Genomic DNA, 23,697 nt, shown 5'->3' with positions numbered 1-23,697 from the left:
AAGGTACGTGCTTTCATCTTGGATATGAGCTTCAACCTTTGTATTGTAAAAAGAAGTGTCCATGATGATCAAGGCGCCTCCTTTATCTGCTCTTTTCAATGTGATTGTGGGGTCATCAGCTAATTTTTTTAGAATGGTCATTTCGTGTTTGTTCAAATTGGTACTTTGATGTTGCTGCCAATTGATTTGTTGAAAATCCTGTTTGACTAGGATCTCGATTTAGAAACGCTCAGCATTTTTTGGAGAAAGGCAGGTTAACATCCTGTTTAAATACAACTTTTTTATATATTTTTTAAACAGGAATAACGCTAACAGCCAAAAGCTTCGTCTCCTCAAACTTTAATGGTGAATCACCCACAATTAATAAGGTAAAATACCATTCTTTCTCCTTAATCGGTGCCAGTCGCATTTACAGCCCAGTCTTGGTTTCATACTCATGTGTTTACTTTATAGTGACCACTTCAAGCTTAAGAGACAAAGAATTTCTCATTCTCCAGTACTTTCCATGCAAGTTGTCAACTGGATTATTGTTCAAAATTTATCAAAGTACCATTGCAACGTTAATTAAAACGGTGAGTGTGAGTTTTAGTGTGGTTCACCACACCAACGTTTAATCAGCAATCACGCCACCGGCGTTCTGTTATCATCCATTCACTACTAGTATCGCTAATTATAACAGGACTTCAGGCTTTATGGAACAACCTAGACCATTTGAAACATTATGAACTACAGGACCCAGACAAACTGAGGGTTTACCAGAATATGATTGTACAGAAATATGTAGAAAATTGAAGCTCATTGAATATTTTCAAGTACATGGTTGCACAATTGGGCTTTGTATTGCATAGGATTTTTTTGTCAATATTGTTTTAGAGTTTTTGAATATGAAAGACTACATAATAGAGCAATCAATCCAAGAATTGTCACGTGTGCCAATAGTCTAAAGCTAAACACTGTTTTCTAATTATTTTACAGTGCCCCTGATGAAGGGATTTGCATCCCGAAATGCATTGGGACAGGAAAATTTTCCTTTTTAAATAATGAATGTCAGACATTACAATTCAACCAATTGAGCTAATCAAATAATGATGTAGCAACAAAGATTGTATTTGCAACAAAAAAAGAAAAAATGATTACTACATTGTCTGAGAAAAAATCTCATCAATAAAATTGTTGAACAGCACAAAAGTACACGGATCTTAATTTTGAAAAGAATTAGCAGATGGATTTCTGCTGTTACTAGTGCGGAAAGGGTCTACTGACGTCTGTCATTAGTTTACTTTCATTCATTCACTGTGGAGACTGGCCGCTCCTCCCCTTCCAGCACACCCCGGATAAACCAACTATAATTGATATAAAAGTGTAAAACAGAGCGAAAAGGAGTGCACCTCACATCCCCAATTTACTTTCATTGAAGCCAACGGTGAAGTAGCACCCAACACAGAATAAAGATGTCGTTTGATGCAATTTCAAATATAACGGACAATAAGGCAGAAACCAAAACATATACATCAGCTCAAGCTTCAGATATATATTCTTTAATACCGGAAATTCGGACCTTTGGCACACGAAGAGGTTCAGTAACTCAATCACTACGACAATTACTTTTCATTTCCAGGAGAGCTCTCAATCAAAAACTTCATGCCTCAACATTAATACAATATCACAAAGTACAAAGAATTCCGCGTGGATTAAGACTTGCTATTAAACCAATGTTATACAAATTTCAATACAACAAACGTTTCATGGATAAATGGTACTCAATTCTTAACAAGTGCTCATTGGATTTAATACTGTTGTTGGTAGAGGAACTAGCAAAAACAATTAAAGAGCTTGAAGAAGAAATCGATGTACTAACGCAAGAAATTTCAAAACAAATGAATGAGGAAGAATTGACAACAACTAAAGATCTCAAAGACAAACTAGAAAAATATGAAAAAGATACACAAGAAATGAAATTGCGCAAATTCAAGAGGGATACTATAGATTATAAGCTTAATGAAGTCTACACGTGGGCAGAAGTATATGCCAGACGGAAACCAACACCCAAATCAGCATCATCTTCACAGGAAAGTGTAGTATCAGATAAAGATTTATCAGCAACTCGCCAACCAGTAGTGGCAGAGGATCTGAGCACTTCATCTCGAATGGTAACACCTTCTACCAGCATGACCAATATAGTATCCACCCAGCAAGGTTTTTTAGCCCAGGTACCTTTGGCAGAAAAACCACCAGAAACAATATCAAGTACAAAACCCGTCGTGGAAAAGGACACAGTCAGTCAGAACTTGCGAAGCAAGAAAGTAACTTAGCAATCAATATCTCATCGAAGAAACTTAGCAAGCAACAACTACAAGTACTAGAAAAAGGCACTGGATTTGTTCCCACCTACCAAAGCAACAAATTAGAGACAGAAATTGCTTTTTTCAAATTCATGAGGGTCTTAAGATTAAGACATTTTTTTGAAAACATAGTACCATCCATGCCTGAATTTATCCAAACAAGGATAGATCCAGAATACAAAGAATTCAAACCACCCAGTACATTTATGGCACCTATTTCACATAAAGTTTTGGACATCTTTGAGATCCTAGTCAAACAGGATTTTCAACAAATCAATTGGCAGCAACATCAAAGAACCAATTTGAACAAACACGAAATGACCATTCTAAAAAAATTAGCTGATGACCCCACAATCACATTGAAAAGAGCAGATAAAGGAGGCGCCTTGATCATCATGGACACTTCTTTTTACAATACAAAGGTTGAAGCTCATATCCAAGATGAAAGCACGTACCTTAAATTACAGAATAATCCCATTCAAGAAATCACCAAAACATTGGAAGTAATTCTAAAACATGCTACAGATATGGGATGGATCAATGACAACACCAGAAATTACTTGACAGCAAAACACCCAAGGTGTCCTGAATTATATATGCTCCCGAAAATTCATAAGAATGCCACCAATCCACCAATGAGACCCATTGTCAGTGGCTGCGGGTCCTTGTTCGAACCATTGGGAGTATACATAGATGAGTTTCTTCAAAGCTTTGTGCAAAGTTGGAAAACATATATAAAGGATACTGGTCACTTTCTCCAACTCCTCAATGAAATCACGATGATTGAGAACGATACCATACTATGTACAATTGACGTAACAGCACTATACACCTCGATTCCTCTGGCAGAGGGTTTAGAAGCATGTGAATGGGCATTGTTGCAGCAACCCAATCTCAAGGCTAACAAAGTATTCATTCTAGAACTCCTTCAATTTTGTTTACAACACTCATATTTCAAGTGGAACAATGATTATTACTTACAAATCAGCGGAACCTCAATGGGTTTTTCAGGAGCACCCTCATTTGCGAATACGTTCATGGCTAAATATGAGAATGACTTCATCTTAACAAATGAAGAGTGGCAAAAACATACCATCTTCTATAAACGATTTATAGATGACATATTTCTATTCTGGAATGGCCCAGAAATCCTCCTGATTGACAAAATTCAAGAACTAAACCAAATAAACTCAAGAATTCAATTCACATATTCAATTAGCAAAAAGGAAATACCGTATTTAGATGTCATGGTACAAAAGCAGAACAACTTACTAGAGACATCAGTTTATCATAAGCCAACAGACAGAAACAATACACTGGCGTACAACAGTTTTCACCCAAGGAATTTACTACGCAACTTACCATATTCGCAACTGATACGTTGCAAAAGAATAGCATCCACCCCACAAGCATTGGAAACGGAGATCAACAAACAAAGAAAAAGATTTTTGACTAAAGGATACCCCAATGATGTCATAAAAACTGCGGAAGACAAAATATCAGCAATACCAAGAGAAAGTTTGCTACAAGTAAAAGACAAACCGAAGATGGACCGCCAGGTGTTTGTAACAAAATTTTCTACGCAAAGTAAAGCAATTAAAGATATTATCAACTCCAGATGGGAATTGTTACAAAAAGAAGAAGATTTTCACGGTATTTATGACAAAAAACCAGTGTTTGCCCATACCAGACACCTCAATCTGCATGAAATTGTAACACGTCCTAAAAAGGATTCAGATTTACCAAGCACCTCCAAAGGGATGCAAAAATGCTACAATTGCACTCATTGCAATAATGTAATGGAAGGACAATATATACAACATCCTCAAACCGGCAAAAGAATCAAATTAAAACAGCAAACCAATTGTAATTCATCATTTGTGATATACAGCATTAAATGTCCGTGCGGCAAATTGTATATAGGGAAAACTGAGCGCAAGATAAAAATAAGAATTACTGAACATAAAAGTCGAATACGTAACAAAACTTTGACCTCAAGCTTGGTGTCTCATTGGACAGAAATGAAGCACACAATTCCTCAATTAAGATTTCAAGTTCTGGAGCAGATTCAACAGAAACCAGACAGGAACAATGAGAACTTGTTATCACGCAGAGAGATTTGGTGGATCGATTTCTTGCAAACTCAAACCCCGAAAGGACTTAATGACAAAATTGACATGCTATGTTTTTTATAAATTACCAATATATGAACTTATCTTTATTTTGCAGTATTGACTATGTAATATGTAGAAATGATGATACAGAAAGGAGTTACATCAACAGTGACTACCAGTTGTAACATGGGTAATTTTTACAATCTGGTTGAACTGAATATTTGGGTTTTTTTGCGACAGGAATATTTCGCTTTCACAATCAATACTGATTAGGGCAGGTATAATCAGCACAACCCCTGTTGTTATTAAAATAAGTGACTTCCAGGTCACTTCATATGGAATTCTGTAGTTCGTTTTTTAATAAGAGTTTCCAAGTGCTGATTTTAGCACAACAACATCCTCAACAATTTAGAAATTCGTTCACTGAACCATTTCCAATGAAGCTACCTATTTTTATCACATTTCAATGCATCCTGCATTATTCATGCATTTACAGTTAATATTCTTATACTGTTTCAGCTAATCAGCCTTGCGGCATCATTCCTTGTCATAGTTCACTATTCCGGTTCAGCAAATATTTTTCAGACTCGAACATTGCTGGAGTCTGTTTTCCACTCCGTGAACTCTCACCGAGCAGTTGCGTTTTTTATTTCCATAGCGGTCCCAGTTCAAGGGAACGGACCACTTCCGTAGTCCGTCGTTTATTTTCGCACCATCTAACATGGAGGGACATCAGAAGAACGCCGCATGAGTAAGAGCCCCGACCGTTGACAGAGCTTATGATCACCTATAGCAGGTACGGACAGTTGGCACTATTGAGCATTACGCTCTCCGCTAGTAGAGTTTTTTTCTTAACCCCGTTTTTTGGTATTTGGTATACAGATAGACTTGCCGTTCGTTTTTCGGTATTGTGACCGCCTGGTCAACTGAATATCTATTAGGAGAAACCTCGGAAGGACAGAGTTCCAAAACAGAGCCCTGACTGCCGCAGGAGTTTGCGAGCAGCGCCTGTCAACAGGTACATTTACGAAATAGAAACGAAATAGAGTCACGCTTTACTTGTGTTGCACCTAGATGTGCAATCTTGCACACATTTCATGATGGTATTTGGTTTTTTACCTAGACTCGATGGCCAATCCATTGGCAATATTATTCGTAAACTGTTTTAAAACCCAGATTTAAGATCGACTTCATTGTGACATGTGTTCATAACGTCGACGAGGTATAATATATCATTTTGATACTTGTGGCATTACAATCACCATTGACACCCAGACAACCGATCTTTTTTTATATATGGTTGTGTTCCACAGAAACGCAGACCCCTCCTACTCATTGAAGCAACGTCAGTCAAAGCAACAGCACGACTTCGGCAGCTGCCAACAGGTACTAGAAATTTAGAAACGCTCAGCATTTTTTGGAGAAAGGCAGGTTAACATCCTGTTTAAATACAACTTTTTTATATATTTTTTAAACAGGAATAACGCTAACAGCCAAAAGCTTCGTCTCCTCAAACTTTAATGGTGAATCACCCACAATTAATAAGGTAAAATACCATTCTTTCTCCTTAATCGGTGCCAGTCGCATTTACAGCCCAGTCTTGGTTTCATACTCATGTGTTTACTTTATAGTGACCACTTCAAGCTTAAGAGACAAAGAATTTCTCATTCTCCAGTACTTTCCATGCAAGTTGTCAACTGGATTATTGTTCAAAATTTATCAAAGTACCATTGCAACGTTAATTAAAACGGTGAGTGTGAGTTTTAGTGTGGTTCACCACACCAACGTTTAATCAGCAATCACGCCACCGGCGTTCTGTTATCATCCATTCACTACTAGTATCGCTAATTATAACAGGACTTCAGGCTTTATGGAACAACCTAGACCATTTGAAACATTATGAACTACAGGACCCAGACAAACTGAGGGTTTACCAGAATATGATTGTACAGAAATATGTAGAAAATTGAAGCTCATTGAATATTTTCAAGTACATGGTTGCACAATTGGGCTTTGTATTGCATAGGATTTTTTTGTCAATATTGTTTTAGAGTTTTTGAATATGAAAGACTACATAATAGAGCAATCAATCCAAGAATTGTCACGTGTGCCAATAGTCTAAAGCTAAACACTGTTTTCTAATTATTTTACAGTGCCCCTGATGAAGGGATTTGCATCCCGAAATGCATTGGGACAGGAAAATTTTCCTTTTTAAATAATGAATGTCAGACATTACAATTCAACCAATTGAGCTAATCAAATAATGATGTAGCAACAAAGATTGTATTTGCAACAAAAAAAGAAAAAATGATTACTACATTGTCTGAGAAAAAATCTCATCAATAAAATTGTTGAACAGCACAAAAGTATACGGATCTTAATTTTGAAAAGAATTAGCAGATGGATTTCTGCTGTTAGTAGTGCGGAAAGGGTCTACTGACGTCTGTCATTAGTTTGCTTTGTGATTTCAGGCACTATTTTTCACTAAAAACTTTCAAATTGTTCTGGTATCAATTTATTTATTAAAATGTACTCTATTTTCTAAATTGTATTGGGAACTTTCTTGTGTTGCGTTTTCACTTTATTACTTTTAAAGGCAATGTGTAAAGTATTTATGCAGCACACAAAGTTAAGCTTAGTTGAATTTTGCCAAGCTACCAGAGGGTTAAGTACAGATTAATTAAGTGACTTTATGTGGTTCATCCTGATGAGGATTGTGATTGTTGCCTCAGTGGGGTTTCCACCCCCCTCAACCAATAATCCAATTTCTTACATCCATTCGCAAACAATACTACACAGCATAATGTTTTTATTCCAATGCATATATTTCTCAATGAAAACATTTGACTGATTTGTGTTGTCTCCAAAAATTAAATGAACCGCTCCAAGCAAATATTTTGATGACAAGTGGAGGCATCTTTCGTGTCCACCACGTTTTTCTCTATACAAAGGGATGACTTTTCTTTTTTGGGACGCTGATTTGCAGCCTTTAAAGTCTACAGACAATTGGTAGTAACAATGTAGCTATTAAAAAAAACAAAAAAAACCAACCTTTTAGGTAAATGTTATTTGTGCACATGGTGGACACATCACACAGCACTTGGCCCCCACTGTCCTAATAGACGGGGTCTCAAAAAGTGGTCACATATAAAGGATGGTGGCCGCAACGAACAGCAGATAAACACCCCTGTGTTTGCATTCCCAAATGAAAAGCTTTTATTTTTACAAAGGAGCTTATGTTTCTTAAAGAAACTTGCGCTGCTTTAGATCAAAAAGTTCCCCAATTAGTTATACAGCCAGAGATCAGGAGGTGGTCTCCAGGAATACTGCCTGCTCCCCTTGAGGTTACTCGATGTGATTCACATTGGAGAAGGTGTAGCAAAGGGGCACTTTCCCCTTTGCAAGTTATTGGTCACCTTCTTATAGGTGTCTGTAACTGATCAATGGTTTATGACCGTTGCAGTCACAAACCATTAACACATACCATTGTGATTAATAAATAGGAGGGACACACCTTTCATTCACCTCCTAATTGTGATTTGTGTGGATCGTAAAACCTATTTTGAAAGATGGAAAGGGTTCTCTGACTTGCAGAATGGTGTTAGTAAATAGAAAAACCAATTTTATGGACCCAGACTCTATGATTTTACAGTTCACGTGGTTTGTGATTGTAAAATGGCAGCGTATGCCTGGCCCTAAGTTTATTTCATGTTTCTTTTTCGCACACATGGGTAGATTCATTTTTTCTCTGTGATGTTAGAAAAACATATGAGTTTGTGACAAGTTGACTGGGTGTGTTTCCCAACTAAAAGGACCAACACTTTTGAAAAATATTTTGGTTATGAAATAGTAAGACTTATTCAATAGCAGTGTTCACTAACGGCAGTTTAACATTTGTACCCTGTGTGCTAACTAATATAGCATTTCCCATGTCCCAACCATGTTATTTCCTATAAGTTACTTAAATGCCCAGGTTTAAAACTCCTTTCAACAGCAACCCCTGAGATTTTGTTAATAACTATCTTGTTTGTGCCTTCTCCAAGTTTGTAGGATATAGGATGTGAACCCAGAAACCCCCCAAATATATTTGCTTGCTGGTGGCCTCATTTTAGAGGGGGGAGAGGGGGTGTACAGTCCTTTCAAAAAGGTCTGCGTTTGATAGAACTGAGACTGTCCCTGTGATATTCTTTCTGATTCTCTCTCACTGCAAAAGATATCTTGTCTTGAAAAAGATCTGAATTAGTGTTGAAGCTAGAATTGCCACCTGGCCGGTTTTCTACCAGCACCACCATGGTTTTAATGTTCTGGCCGTTAGAAAAGAAAGCAACATTACCTCAAGTCGTTTTTTTTAGTCCTTATCTGTACATCTTTCCAACTGCAAATATAAACAGTGAGCACGGAGTGTTTGTTACCACCTTCTGCCCCATGAAAAGTTCAGTAGAAGATTTCAGTCATAAAACCCTCGTGTAAAACCTCACTCCACCACCACAAAAGACGAGAACATTGTAGATGTTGGTAGTATTGAGGGCAGTATTTTCAGACTTATCTGGAAAAAGATTCAGAAATACTTTTACCACAGCTTCTTTCCACATAACATACCTGCCCACAAAATGTAGTGGAGAAAATTCTCAGCCTTCACCCCACGCCTCCTACCCCTGGGAATTGACCAGATACTCTACTACTCTCAAACCTTTGAAATTCTACTGGAAACCAGATAAATTACTGCATCATTTATATTCATTGCATCCTTGGTTCTCGCTACAGGAAAAAAACGTGGCATAATATAAGAAAATGATTTGTCGATCATGTAAAGAAGCGCTAGCCTGCACGGACACTGTTCAACTATTCAATATTGAAAATCGATTCATTATACCTCAGTCTGGGGCTAATCTATGCATCATTGCCAAAAAAAGCAGTATTTGTGTGGAGAGAACTGACTAGCTGAAGTGGCAACCATGACATTTCAAACATTCTCTTCTAATAGTTGTAAAGCTCATAATACATGACCATCAAAGAATCTGACATGCTTTCCGAAAGTAAGTGTTGTAACCTACAATATGGGTTCTTGTTAGATAACAGTGACTGATTAGTTGGAGGTACAATTCTTAGTTCGCATCAGGCACATCCCCAGTCTTACTATACAGTGATATAAAATGTGAAATCAAATTTTCTTTTGCAGGTACCAGTTACTTTCCTTGACGTTGCTGCATATTTCTCTGCGGAAGAGTGGAAACTTTTACATGAATGGCAGAAGGAGCTTTACAAGAATGTGATGAAGGAAATCCAACAAGCTTTCCTTTCGCTGGGTAAAAGTACTGTTTGCTTTTTACGCAGGGGCATAGATTCTCTGACACAGTGGTGCTTTGTTTTTCATTATTTTTATCAAAGGTGGAGGGCATGACCAGGTTATTATTTAGCCAGGGTGGAGTCAGAAGGCCTGAAGCAAAGCCATCCCTCTTTGACAATATTGTTCTTATAAATCAAACCCTCAAAACGTGATGTGAAGTTCCCAAAACTGTTTGTTAGATGGTGTTTTTTTCGTTGGACTATTTAGGCGGACAGTTTAAAAAAACAAACTTATTGGATTTATGACAGGACTCTGCCACTTTTGTTCTATATAAATGCACGGTAGAGAAGGCCTAGTTTGATAACAAAATGCAGAACTAGAATGGGCATGTTTGAAACTAAACATTTTTCTCCTCAAAATTATAGTGAGTGCTCCATGGGCTGAAATGTGTACACCTTTTCTATATATCCACACATATATTCCTTAGCAATGTAAAAAAAAAAGGTTCTGACATGCTTAGTTAAACAAGTACTTTCAAGTGAAAGAGCAGCCAGTAGATTCCTCAGGGCTCTACAGCAGCTTCACCCGAAAGTCTTATGAACATCCAGAGTGCTGACCATCTATACACAGGACAAATATGAGGCACACCTGGCAGCTGTGTTTGTGGAATAGGAGCTGAATACTTGAAATCCTTTCTTACGGAAAAGACTACAGTAAATGAATACAAATGGAGTGTTTCATTTTGTCATGTATATTTTGGTCAGGGCTCCAGAAGGTAAAATCAAGACATTCTTTAAAAAAATTCCGAGGATATATCTTCCTTAACAACGTAAGAAAAAGACTGACCTGCCGATTGAAACACGTACTTCCAATGGCAGCAGCAATCAGTCTTGTTTTTTGACTCCCCGTGTTCTATAATTCATTTATCACCAAGTTCTAACGAACAACTATAGTGCCAACATTCTATATTCAAGACACAGGAAGGCACTCCTGAAGGCCATTTTACTTGAATAAGAGTTTTCCTGTTTTGCCGGTTGAAGTAAATTAGCATTGAGGTGTGTAACATTGGTGCGGTGATTGAAGAGGAAGGCAACAGCAGCCTAGAGTTGACTCAATGTAGATTTCTTGAGTTCAGCAGTAACAACCCCATTCCAGCATGCAAGCCCTGCAACTGTCAACTGACCAGCTGCATACATTCTACAGTTATCTCCCATTCCACATTCCAGTTCCTGTAGCCTAGGAACAGTCCGATAAGTTCTGAAGCAGAACGAGAACGCTACATCACCTTCCCCTCAATAGCAACTAACGAGAACAAGAAGAACTTAAGATAATTTAAGTAACCAAAAAATAAACATAAAAGACGCAAAATGAAAATGAAGTACAAAATGTCTAAACAAATCTTAGTCTAGTAGGGTGTTGAATCACCCTGCGAGGTCTGACGACCTTGCTTTTGGAACGACATCAGAACCTGCAGACAATTCCGTAGGTTGACATTTAGCCCCTCTGTTTAAATTCCATACCTTATAGTCACTGGTCTTAATGGTGTTTTTGAATACTTTTTCACTTTAAAAGGTACACTGAATTGAACCAGTTTTGCCTAAGCGAGGAGATTTTGGTTTTACTCAATCACCCACTGAAACAACTGTATGCTGGACCACTCTTCTCTCATCATACCATCTTTTCCTTTTCTCCTTAACCACTCTCTGCATTTCTCGCCAACCTTCCACGCAATCAGAATTCTCATTGACCAATAATCTCTTAGAGAAGACCCAAGAGGGACAAACTTCAGTGTTTGCCACCCTTTTCTTGAATAATCGGAAAGGAGATAGGCTGGTAGAAGAGTGTGGAATAAATCTGTACTCCCTCACTTTCTTCCTCATGGCTACCTCCCAGTCATCTCCGGTTGCTACAGCTTGCTGCAACGTTTCCTTCAACACTTTCACAAATCTCTCAACGACCCCATTACTTTCTGGATGATGGAGAGCTGCTTTCTTGTATTTGAAAGCAAACACAGAGATGATGGACGGAGTGCTGAAACTTTTCAGGCACTCACCCCCAGTCACAGATCTGGATTGAATCCATCATTGTTATTTAGCTGACTTCGCCACCTCAGTTCAGACCCAGCTATATGCAAATCAGTCTTGACACTGTACCTCATGGGAACAGTCCAGCCAAACGGCTAAGTCATGTCTTCCCTGAACCGGAAACAAGCAACCTGAGACCGGTTTCGGGGTAACACCCCTCATCAGCCAGGCTAGCTTGAATCCAGTTGCAAAGTGAGCAAGGGACCCACGTCTGGGCATACCCTGCCAACTTAGGGCGTGTCTTTTGCTTTCTCGACCTAAGTGCGCCAGGTATGCCCAGACGTGGGTCCTGGGCTCACTGTGCCACTGGAATCAAGCTATCCAGGCCCATAAGGGGTGAAACCCCGTAACTGGTCATAGGATGCTTGTTTCCGGTCCAAGGGGGACCGGGCTTTGCAGTTCGGGCTAGACTGTTCCCATGAGGCACAGGGTCAAGACTGATTTGTAAATGGCCAGGTCTAAACTGGGGAGGCATGGTAGCAAAAGAATGATGGATTTAACCCAGAATTCTTGACTGGGGGTGAATGTTTTGATTTGTTCTGCATTCCGTCCATCAATTTTGTGTCTTTTGCTTTATTGTATTTGATGCCCCTAGAGGACAAGAACTCTTCCACCACAGTTGAGGTAAATTGCACACCATTGTCGGTAAGCAAGGAAAGAGGACAACCTTCCCTTTCAAAAAGACTATCTAAAAATTAAATCACCACAGAAGATTCAATAGAGCTCACCACCTGCTGGCGAGAGTACATATCCATACACACAAGGACGTACTGATCACAGGACTTTATTTTAACTGGCCCCAAAATATCAATCGCAACATCCAACCAAGGTCCATCAGACTGTTCTCTCAACAACATGAGTTATGTTCTACACTTTAAAACTTTGTCACTGCAAGTACATTCAGAGCCATTCCTGACCTCTCTTTCGATCCAGGCATTCATGACAGGCCACCAATATGCTTCTCTTAACCTCTCCTTTGTCTTGACAATTCCCATGTGACTGGCATGGGCGCTCTTCAATAACCTATCCTATAAAGCATGAGCGGGAATCAATCTGCTAGCGCTCCACTGAAGAAAATCCACGACCGTCAACTCGTTTTTGACTTGCCAAAAACCCTTCAATTCTGGATCACAATCTTCTCACACCACACATCCAAAATCATGGTCATCACCTTTTGCAAATGCTCATCCTTCGCTATTGACTCTCTCCAATCACCTTCAGAAACAATACTGTCGCTTATCAGACAAACATCAATCTCTTCTTCAAATTCTTCACTACCAAAATAATCACTCCACTGATTCCTCACGTTCATTGCCCTATCTAGATAAACAAACAGCAAGAATGTTGTAGGCACTTGGCAAATAGGAGACAACAAAATTGAACTCCTGTGGAGCAACAACCCACTTCCGTATCTGATGAGAAACCAAATCAATTCTTTTTTTCTCAAAAACTTCTATCAATGGTTTATGATCTGTTAGTACTTTAAACTTGCTTCCCTAAAGAAATTTGCGCAACTTGCGGATAACCCAATAAATAGTGAGGGCCTCCCTTTTTCACAACGGAATAGTTGCACTCTGCCCTTCTCATGGGTCGGGACATGAACAAGACATCTTTTTCTACACCCTCGGATTTTTGAAACAAGACAACACCCTAACCTTTGAAGCTGGCATCTGCCATTAAATAGGAATCTTTCATGAGATCAAAACTACCAAGATCTTGCTCCTCACAAAGACACTTCTTAAGGTATAGGAATTCCTCATTCCAAACACTAGACCATAGAAACTCACACCCCTTTTTCAAAAGATCTCTTAAATGGCGAGTGACCCCCTGCAAAATTGGGCACACACTTGTGTTAAAATTCTGCCATACCCAAGAATTTCACAAGTTCATTTTGGTTTAGAGGAGCTCTGAGTTTCCAAATCGTGTCAACCAAAGCAGCCTTGGGCTTAATTCCATTCGCAGAGATTTGGTGGCCCAAATATTCAATCTCAGCCACATCAAATTTACACTTGTCAGCTCGTAAAGTAAATCCAGAATCACCCAATTATTTCAAGACCAATATCAACCTGACCTTGTGTTCTTCACAGTCCACCCCAAAAACCAGAACATCATCTTGATATATTTTGATCCCTTCAACGCCCTTCGGAATGTGTTCCATGACCCTCTGGAACATGGAGGCTGCAGAGATCAAGCCAAAAGGCATTCTCAAAAATGTAAAGGTGCCATAGGGTGTGATAACGGCCGTGAGATTTTGAGAAGGGGGGTATAATCTGACCTGATGGTAGGCCGAATTTAATTGAAGAGATTAAAAATGCTTCGTTCCCCCCCCCCCCCCAGAGCGCCAGAGCGCACATTTCACTAATGTTGGGCAATGGGTATTGATCCACAACCACTGCCTTGTTGAGTTCTCTTAGGTCCACACAAAGCTTGGTCTCCCCATTGGCCATACATGCCATAACTATCGGAGAGAGCCATTCAGTGGCTTCAACCTCCTCTATGATCACATTGGCTTGCAATTTGTCAAGTTCAACTCTCATACTCTTTCACCATAAGGGGACCACTCCGAACCTTTGCTACCTTGGGAAGGGAACCAGATTTAATCTTGATATGATGCATGTAGTTCTTAAGACAACCCAATTTGCTATCAAACACCTCGGCAGACTCACCGACCCAGGTATTGCATGCTTTACCCACTTGGCTAACGGAAGGAATATCTTTCAAACACATGGAGGGGCTCTCGTTGGGATCTAAGAAGACATGTAAATCGCATTGGTGGAACCAGCTTACTAAAGAATCACCCTTCATAGAAACGTACACTTTACTGGGAATGATTCTGCCTTTATAATCAATTGTCCCGCCCAAACCACCCTAGGAGATCAATGATTTCACCACCATACCCGCTTGGTCTTATGTCTGGCTTCATTAGGGTGACCTTTTTTTTAACAGGTACTGGTCAAAGAACTTTTAAAGAATTAACGTTACCTTGGCACCAGAAGTGAATAATATTTTCACAGGTGCATCATTGATTAATACGACATCTATGGGACCCTCACCACCAGATCCCTTAATTTGACAAATGTTGACTTCTTCAATATCCTCCTCGAATAGATTCACTTCTCTAACTCTCTTTTGATCTCTTCCTAACCTATAACAACATGTAAAATGACCGTTACGACCACACGTGTTGCACGAAGCTTTCCAACCAGGACAGTCCTTGAAGTTTGCCATGTGGCCTGAGTTTCCACATCTGAAACACTTATCCTGGACATTTTTGGAACAGCCTGGTTGAGACTGAGCCTTCTGTAACATTTTGCTCTTTACACCTTCATATTTATTTTTGTCTTCATCAACTTTCAAGACAAAACCCTCACCTTTATCAAGAGGAGTATTTTTCTGACTGGTTTCCAAACATACTTTTGAATGTTCATAAGTTTTGGCAATAGTGATTACCTCCTGCAAAGAGGGATTATCCTTTTGCCACAAACCATCACTTGCCTTATCAATACTACATCCTAATATCATCTGATCCCTGAGACGCTCTTCTAAGGTCACACAAAAATGCACGTTGAAGCCAACTTGCGCAGTTCTGTGATGTACTGTTCAACGGACTCCTCACATTTTTTCATTCGCCTGCTAAAGTGCCTCCTTTCTAGAACAGTGCTCACCTTCGGTAAGTAGTGTAAATACAGTTTTTTGATGGAACTCTCAAACTCATTACGACCTGACTAATCACTGTCAGACAGGTCAGGTAGTTGCTTAAATACTTTTTGTCCTTCTGCTCCAAATAGTGCATTAATAAGGAAGTCTTCCTTTCAGCACTAAGATGTCCCGCAAACACGAGCGTAGTGGTTGAATACTTTTTTCTATTTCCTCCAGGGTATACTAGGCTCACCAGGGGATGATAAAAAGAAATTTGGGGCAGGAACGTTCTGCATGATTACCAAATTAAAGCAACAAAGTAAAACAAATCTAATACGTGTTATGGTAAAAGGTAAACTGTCAAATGAACGATGTAGAGTCAAAAAATGACACAATAGTATAATCATTTTAAATACATATAAGTGAAGAAAAACCGACTTGTTGGAACTCACAACAATGACGTTGCAATGACGCACGTGTCACTGATGAAAGAGCAGTGTGGGCCAGCCGTCGAGATGACCAACATAAGGTAGAAGAAAAGGTGTGCGCATCGGCGGAAAGCCACAAAAGTGCAATAAAGTGATTGTGGAAAGACACACTTGTGTGCGTTAAAGTGCACATTTGGGCGCAACCAGAATGTGGTGTAGGATGTGCGCATCAGCAGTAGTGCGTGTTGAACTGGAGCAAGAATGTGCCGAAAGCTGTGCACATCAGCGGAGAAAAACCCAAACCAAAATGGCTGCTAAACGTTCACTACAGTCTCGTATGAGCTTGAGACATGAACGTCTGGACAGGAAGCTTGGGTGCGCCTGACGTGGGGAAGTACCATGGAAACAGTACTCACATCAGCGCGCCATCCCTCCTCACAACAGAAATGCTTGTGTGCATCTGACATAGCCAAGCAACAAGGAGAAGGAACTTTTAAATGCAGATATGAAACTGCTGATTAAAAAAAGTGTTTGGAAGTATGGATTTGATGTCCTTTTTTCATGCCCATCCTCACATAGCATATTTTTAAAGGGCAAAAAAATATTAATGATAGATTCCTACCAAAGTACTGCATCCCCTTTCCATATCTGTTTCCCCAGACTATCGAATTCTGTTTCCTCAGACTAGCGAATTCTGTTTGTCATGTTACATCTTTACTTATAAAATTGTAATGTTTTGGTTGACACAAAAGGTTTTTAAAACATTCATTTAAATGTATAAAAGTATATTTTTTAAAGGTCCAGGAAACTATTTGAAGGCAGAGCTGACATTTTTAAATGAATATATTTGTACTCCTATTGGTTGTAAGACGCTCCAAATGAATTGTTTGGACATTTCTTTTTCTTTTTTTTTCTTTTGCCAGTAGTGTCCTCTTTCTGCATGAATATGTCTTGACCTAAAAATCATGTTTCTTGTAACCAAAATATTGGGGAATGTTAAAATGATCAACTTTAAAAATGCATGCACGTAAAACTAAACGGCTATGTTGAAGGTTAATAATTAAAGCATTTTAAACACAGTGAAGACTGTCATGGACTATAACAGAGGTCTCCAACCTTTTCTTTAATAAGTGCTACTTATAATCATTAAAATGAATTTCGAGCTACTAATATCATTAGTGTGACTGCTTCAGTCAATATTACATTAGTGACTACCCTACGTAAAATTATCTGCTGTGATAACCTATGTGCATCAGGCAGGATTTCCTGCGGTAATTTAAAAAAAAAAATTTTTTTTCTTAGTCTGGAATGCCATCACGTGGTTAATACATAGCAGCCATAGCTTAAAGGCCCCTGACACCAAGGTAATAATATTAGTAATAAACCTCCTCAACGTCACAAGATTTATCACTCAAATATCAACTCTAAATATATTTTGGGAATTCGAGCATCATCTAATTGGTTCTGAAAATACACCCATTTTTGTCTCTAATGCACACTTTTCAAGTTTGGTGTACATGTATTCAGTCAATCAAAAGCTTCTAATTTAGTAGGCTAGACTTGACATGGGAGAGCTACTTACAGGTAACTGAAGAGCTACACGCGGCTGAAGCCCGAACTACACAGTTTAGAAAAGACTCGAACACAAATTGAAATGAATGTTTTTGAGGACTCCTTTATTTCAGGAAATTGTAGCACGAGACATAAGAATCATTTTCATGTACCCTTCTTCAGCAGGAAAGTGAATGATTCTAAAGTTTTCTTATGTAGCAGCTTATCTCATAGGGCAAGCCCATTTTGTGAGCTCTCGAGCTCCTTCTGAGAACTCTATGATCTTCACAGGCTGCTTTTGTGAGAAGAAGGCATAGTGAGTGACCTAATATTGAAATGAGACTTATTTAAGGTACTAGCTATGAATCTCCAGGATAGGCACTGATTGATGAGGAGCCACTCAAAGTGCAGCATTAGGCTAGCGCACAGCAGTTGGTTTTGCAATCAGTCCTACTGAACAAGCACTGATGAAGTTCGATTTAAGCTTAAAAACGTGGATATTTCTTTCCACTGCAGACTGAGTTGTGGTGAATGTCATATCTCTAATCTGACAAACATTGGATATTTCATATGACTACTGAATTAACTTACTGACCACACGGGCTGACCGTAGCAGTGGCGGCCTGCATAGGGCGTGCTGCGGGGCAGTGGGGCGGGGCAGGGTGGGGGTAGTAAACTCTGACATATGACGGAACGGAGGAAAGTAATAATTACTATCCTCCGTTCTGTCGTGTGTCCGAGTTTACTACCCCTACCCTAGCCCTCCCCTGCCTCACCGCCCGCAGCACGCCCTATGCGAGCCGCCACTGGACCCTAGATGACACAACTGGTTGGTAATGGTAGGTGAAGTGAGATTACAAAATGACCTCCTTTTTTCATGCCCATCCATATTGTTTTTTCTCAGTGCTTCAGTAATGTACCTGAAGAAATGGCTTCACTTGGGCAGACATAAAGCATTTGTCACCACTTATATTCCAGGTGCGTCAGATTAATATGAGTAATTTCTGCATTTTTATGTCGGCTGCATCATCAAGTTAGCATTCAGAAGGGTTAGGGGCTGTGATTGCATTTGCCTGGTACTAGTTGAGATAAATATTCTATCCTGGCCACCAGGCCTGACTTGTGCTTTGTTGGGATAGGAGACCTTCTGATGGACCCAAGTTCTCAATTCTAGTTCCCCATGCATATTAAGGTGAGACACCTGACAAACTGTTTAATTTCACCCATTACCTGTTACATATAAGTTAACAAGTTGCATTATAAGGTAACATATTCTGTGATCTTTATTCTGAGTTAGTAGCCACTGACAGCGCTGTGGTTTTGTTGAGACAGAATGTCAGCAGAAGCTCACCCCTGAGTGAAGTTCCATCCATCTGTTTATTTTGCAGGGAGTGTTCGTCGGGCATATGCATCGAAATATAAATGCAATTAAAATTTGATACAGCGCTTCTTTCTGTCACAGACGGACCTACAAGGTCAGTTTGTAATTCAGAATGTGTTTTTAGTGTTGTAGAACACATTCCCACATTTGAATTGTCTTACAAAACAAATTCTCTTTGCTCGTGCTGGTATTTTAGAGCATGTGTATTTTAGGGATTCACGGGGAAATGTGCTGAAAGTGCTTCACATGGGTGAAAGTGCACATTTAGCTGCCCTCATTTGTTCACCCTGTGGTTGGAGAACATCGAAGGTTTTGAGGTTTATCAGGGAACCTCTCACAATGGGGTGCTGTCAGAGCATGCATCCCTCCATTCAAAGGGGATGTCGGATGCCCATGGGCAGGCACTTCTAGCATGGCCAAGGAACGCCATTTAAGCATCAACACGGGCAGACTCTTGAGGAGGGCCCGTGGTCCCCGACGAGGGCAAGTACAAACTCTCCTGGAGTAATGCAGGGTCTGTCTCAAGCTTTATGAAGGCCTCAAGCACACAGACACAGTGCCAGCAACTATGTGCCTGCCTATTTTGTTGCTTTCAAAGCGATTTCAAACATATTAAGTAGAGCCACTCAATAACATTATACAGGGAGCTTCCGGTCATAGTGATTCGGTAATTACACACAACCTCTTGGTTGTGCAGCAGTTTTACTATTGCTATCCATTCATTTGGTGATAGTTTCTGTTAAATTGCCAGTACTGGCATCAGTTCACTTCTCAAACAAGTATCCTATCGATTCTTTTCAGAAGTCATATAGGTCCTATGGAATGGACATAGTTAAATTAGGTATAGTTATATGTGGCATTTCTGGTGACCATATGCGCATATTTTAGAGTTTAATTTCCCTCAGTCCACATTGTTTAGTTCCCAGCTCAAGCTGTTCTCCCAAGCTGTCCTTACATCGTCATCCATGTTGGACCTGGTTGTTAAAAGGAGGGCTTTAGGAAACCTTGATACTAGTTTACGGCTTTCTCCTGCTGCAATGTGAAGTTGTAATTCTTTGAGCGTTTGAGGTTCTCTTATGTCTACCTTTGCCCCATATTTGGCTTTTCAGCATTGAGGCCATATCCCCAAAGTCACTCAGAACACCCAGACCACTACGTTTGTGAAAAATTGAAGAACCTATTTAGCATTACCATTTTAGCCAGGGCACTCCAGACCATGACCAATAGTTGGAGTGTTTCCCAAACCTCAATACATGTCCGCAGGGCTCTCATGGCTGCTCCTCAATTCCCTCCTGTGAGGTAGTCCTCCTAGTGGTATATTTACCAGGCGATGTCCCAGTCATCCAATTACAACAGCATATCCACCTCATTCAAGAATATTGGAAATGTGCAAGGCTTTGCGGAGTTGAGTCGGAGGTTTGAGCATTTTCCAAATTCCTTGAGGTGTCGTAATATGAGTTCCAGGCACGTGTTCACATTCCTCTTGAATAAGAGCATTTTGTCAGCATATAAAGGTATGGTATGTCCACCATCAAATGGGGGATAACCCTAGTTTTGCCTTCCATTTTCAGACCTTCAGTGAATGGCTCCATGGTCAATGTGAATAGCATGAGGGAGAGGGGACACCCCTACATGATGCCATTAAATATTCTATATGTGGTGAAAATAGGTTTGCTCTTAAGCCTTCTGGCTGTCAGTTCTGTGTACCATAAGGATATCTGCTTAATCTAGATCCCCTGACCTCCATCCGCTCAAGCACCATTAGTAAGTACTGCCAGTTCAACTTGTCAAATGGTTTTTAAGGGCTTACTGATATAACTATAGTTCCAATGAGAAAGTTCTGTGAGGTCTTCTCCAGAATTACGAAAAAAACATGTAATATTTAGTTAGGTGTTTTGTGTGGGGATAAACCTGTTCTGGTCCTAGTGTACGAGTGTCAGGAGAAATGGATAAAGCCTTCCTACTACGATTTTAACCAGAATGTTATAGTCCATGTTCAGTATGGATAACTGTGTATAAGTGGCTCTATCCAAGGTATGGCGTAGTTTAGGGAGTGATACAATTAGAGCCACTGTGGTTGACACTGGGAGGTACCCACATTCAACGACAACCAAATACATTTTAGTGAACTGCAACACCAATAGGTGCTCATATGTGATAAAACCTGATGGGCAAGCCGTCAGTTCTTAGTTTTTTTCTTTGTCCATGGTCTTCTCTCATTTCTACCTCATATCTAGGGGTTGTAAAGGAACCTAGCACTTTGCAAGGAACTCTTTGTAAGGATATTCTATCTAGATAGGATTCTATTTCTTCAGATGTTGTCCTGCCACGTTCCACATACAGCAATTGATATGTAACAATCTAGGCAACCATGAAGAAGCAAATCAATATATGGATTAATAATTGGAAGGGAACTAAGCTACAACAATACTTTTTCTGAAAATTCAACAGTTTATTAATAATAAAAAGTGTCAAAATACAATATCAAATTTCAGAGTTAAAATGCATATTAAAAAGTATAATTTGCACAAAAAAGAAATAAACACGGTACATAAATCACATTACATATGAAATTGCATATACAAAATTAAAAAAGGGGGGGGGGGAAGTGGCGAGTTAGTACTCTACGCGCGTTTCGGCGACCAGCGCCTTCTTCTGGAGCAGCCACAGCAGTTTCTAGAAAATAATAAATTTACATGAAGGAAAAAATTACACACAATAAAAATAATATTGTACAAAGTTAAAAAAGCAATTTACCAATTTTTCAGTAGCTTATAGTTAAACCTTCCTATTTACAATAGTCAGAGTGTAGTGACACATCAACACTAATCATTTCATTTCCTTGCAGTACTTACTATTGAATGGTATATGGCAAAGTGATAAAAATACAGAGCCATCTTAGTTAACAAAAACAGCGAATAACCTCACGTGGCCATGTAGGTCTCAAGTGACCCTTATTGAATATGCAGAAGGTCTGCTTTATCTTTTTATAGTAGTTCTGGCTGAGGTCTATATTTACAAGAGATGTATGTTTATTTCGATGTGTAGGATATACTTTGCTTTCTTAATCTCTGTAGTAAGCGGTTCCAACTGTCAGATACAGGAGTTTAAAGAGGAATGTTTTGTAGGAATTTACTAAATATAGTTCAAAGATTTCCTAAGCTGGTAGTATGTATTTTAGTAGTTTTTAAGGCACTTACATGATATTGAAATGCAGTATGTATAGCCCAATGGCAAGGATTAGTATAGGTCAAAAGCTAGTATCTTATTTCCAAGAGGTAACACTGAAAATAATAAAAGATAAACACAATATTATATATAGGTCAGGGCTTAGTATATCGTTATTAAAGCATCTATATTCATGATTAGTACCTAAGGTGTTCAGGATAGACTCCTAAATTAGGTCTCCGCTGATTAATGCTGTTAAGTTACAAGTCTTGGATTTTCTGTTTCCTAAAGGTAGAAGTATCGATATAAATTTCACAATTTTTAGGAATCCATTGTCATGGTGCAGTAATCAAATGATTAACAAGTGCTACTTCGATAGATTTATCTAATTCTGATTGATGCAGAGATAAGTTTATATTAGTCACACCAAGATCATGAATGCCTATCTTTATAACTAAATATATATGGGATTTGTGTTATTCTTATGTTTTATTCAAAAAGGATGATCAATCGATTACCTGATTAGTAAAAAAGAATATAGATTAATCCCGCCGTCCGGAACCTTTAGGTTACTTAAGACAGGGATGGGCTAGGTAACTCAGTACTGAAAATGTGCAATCCTCCTGATATGGGGATCTTATTGGGGGTAACCTCCTGTGCATTAAAATAGAATGTTTTTTAGATTTTTATTAGTAAAAAGAAAAAATCTATTTTTTTAACATTCTTATATACTTATTAGAGAGGTAAATGTAACTATACAAAAGTATACACGTATGCAGTCTGAATTTTTAATTACCTTGTTGGTTTACCTCCAAATAGAATTGATGAAGCAAGGTTTAAAATAACTCCCTGTCTGAAAGATAGAAAAAGACGAATGGTATAAGTACGAGGATTGCCAGGGGTGGAATTATCACGCTGAGTGGTGAGGTATTCTTACCCAATATGAATCAACAGGGCTCTCGACTTCCGGCGGCGGGACACAGGGTTTCTGTAGTCTTGCGAAGATGGATAGTGCCTGAACGCGCCGGGAGTCGCGTTTTTATGATGCGATTGATGAGTGAATGAAAATCAGGTGTGCCCATTGTAGAGAGAGAGGACAAACTCTCTCCCACAGTGAGATAGAAAGAGGACTATATCACATGAGGGAGCCGGGAAAAGATACTTCCTGTAAGGTCAGAGCGGATAATGCTGGGAGGCGGGCATTGCCGTAGATTGACAGCGCAACTGAAAATTAACATCGAAAAAAGACTCGCTATCGATAAAATTTAAAAAAAGGGGGAAATTAATCCCTCTACGAGTATAGCACTTGAATATTTTATTTATCCTGAATTCACATTTTAAATGACTGAAATAGCAATATAAGGGGCGGACAGATTTATATCAAGAATAATTCCACAGAGCTATGTAGATTGAAGATAACCTAGCATATGGCATGTTCCCATGGAATTTCGCTATTCATTCCCTGGCGAAAGGTGTTAAAAACACCTCCCTTTTCTTTCTGATGGCTAATCCACCATTGGTCTCTGAGGTGTGAATTTTTTCCAAGATTCGCCATGTGAACTCTTCCGCACTGTGCCCTTTGTCCCAAAAATGTTTTACCATCGGTGCAGCAAGTTTTTTTGTTCTGATTGCGGAGCGATGTTCATTAAGACGTGTCTGAATCATACGTGAGGTTTCTCCTACGTACCCCAAGAGGCAAGGAC

General features: G+C 39.2%; 1 protein-coding gene across 3 annotated transcripts in view; it reads left to right on the top strand.

Annotated features, from left to right (window-relative positions):
• The window catches only part of LOC144825008 (uncharacterized), a 329,870-nt gene that overhangs the window by 67,444 nt on the left and 238,729 nt on the right, over positions 1–23,697 (top strand). For all 3 annotated transcript variants that reach the window (XM_078683918.1, XM_078683920.1, XM_078683919.1), the window contains exon 2: positions 9,636–9,762. In XM_078683918.1, the coding sequence (XP_078540044.1) occupies positions 9,636–9,762 (127 nt within the window). The remainder of the gene's footprint in view (positions 1–9,635; positions 9,763–23,697) is intronic.

The sequence above is a fragment of the Lissotriton helveticus genome, chromosome 3_1 (genome assembly GCF_964261635.1).
Source record: "Lissotriton helveticus chromosome 3_1, aLisHel1.1, whole genome shotgun sequence".
NCBI classification, from domain to species: domain Eukaryota; kingdom Metazoa; phylum Chordata; class Amphibia; order Caudata; family Salamandridae; genus Lissotriton; species Lissotriton helveticus.
The sequence above is the reverse complement of the archived record's forward strand: the minus strand, read 5'-3'. Positions and strand labels throughout refer to the sequence as shown.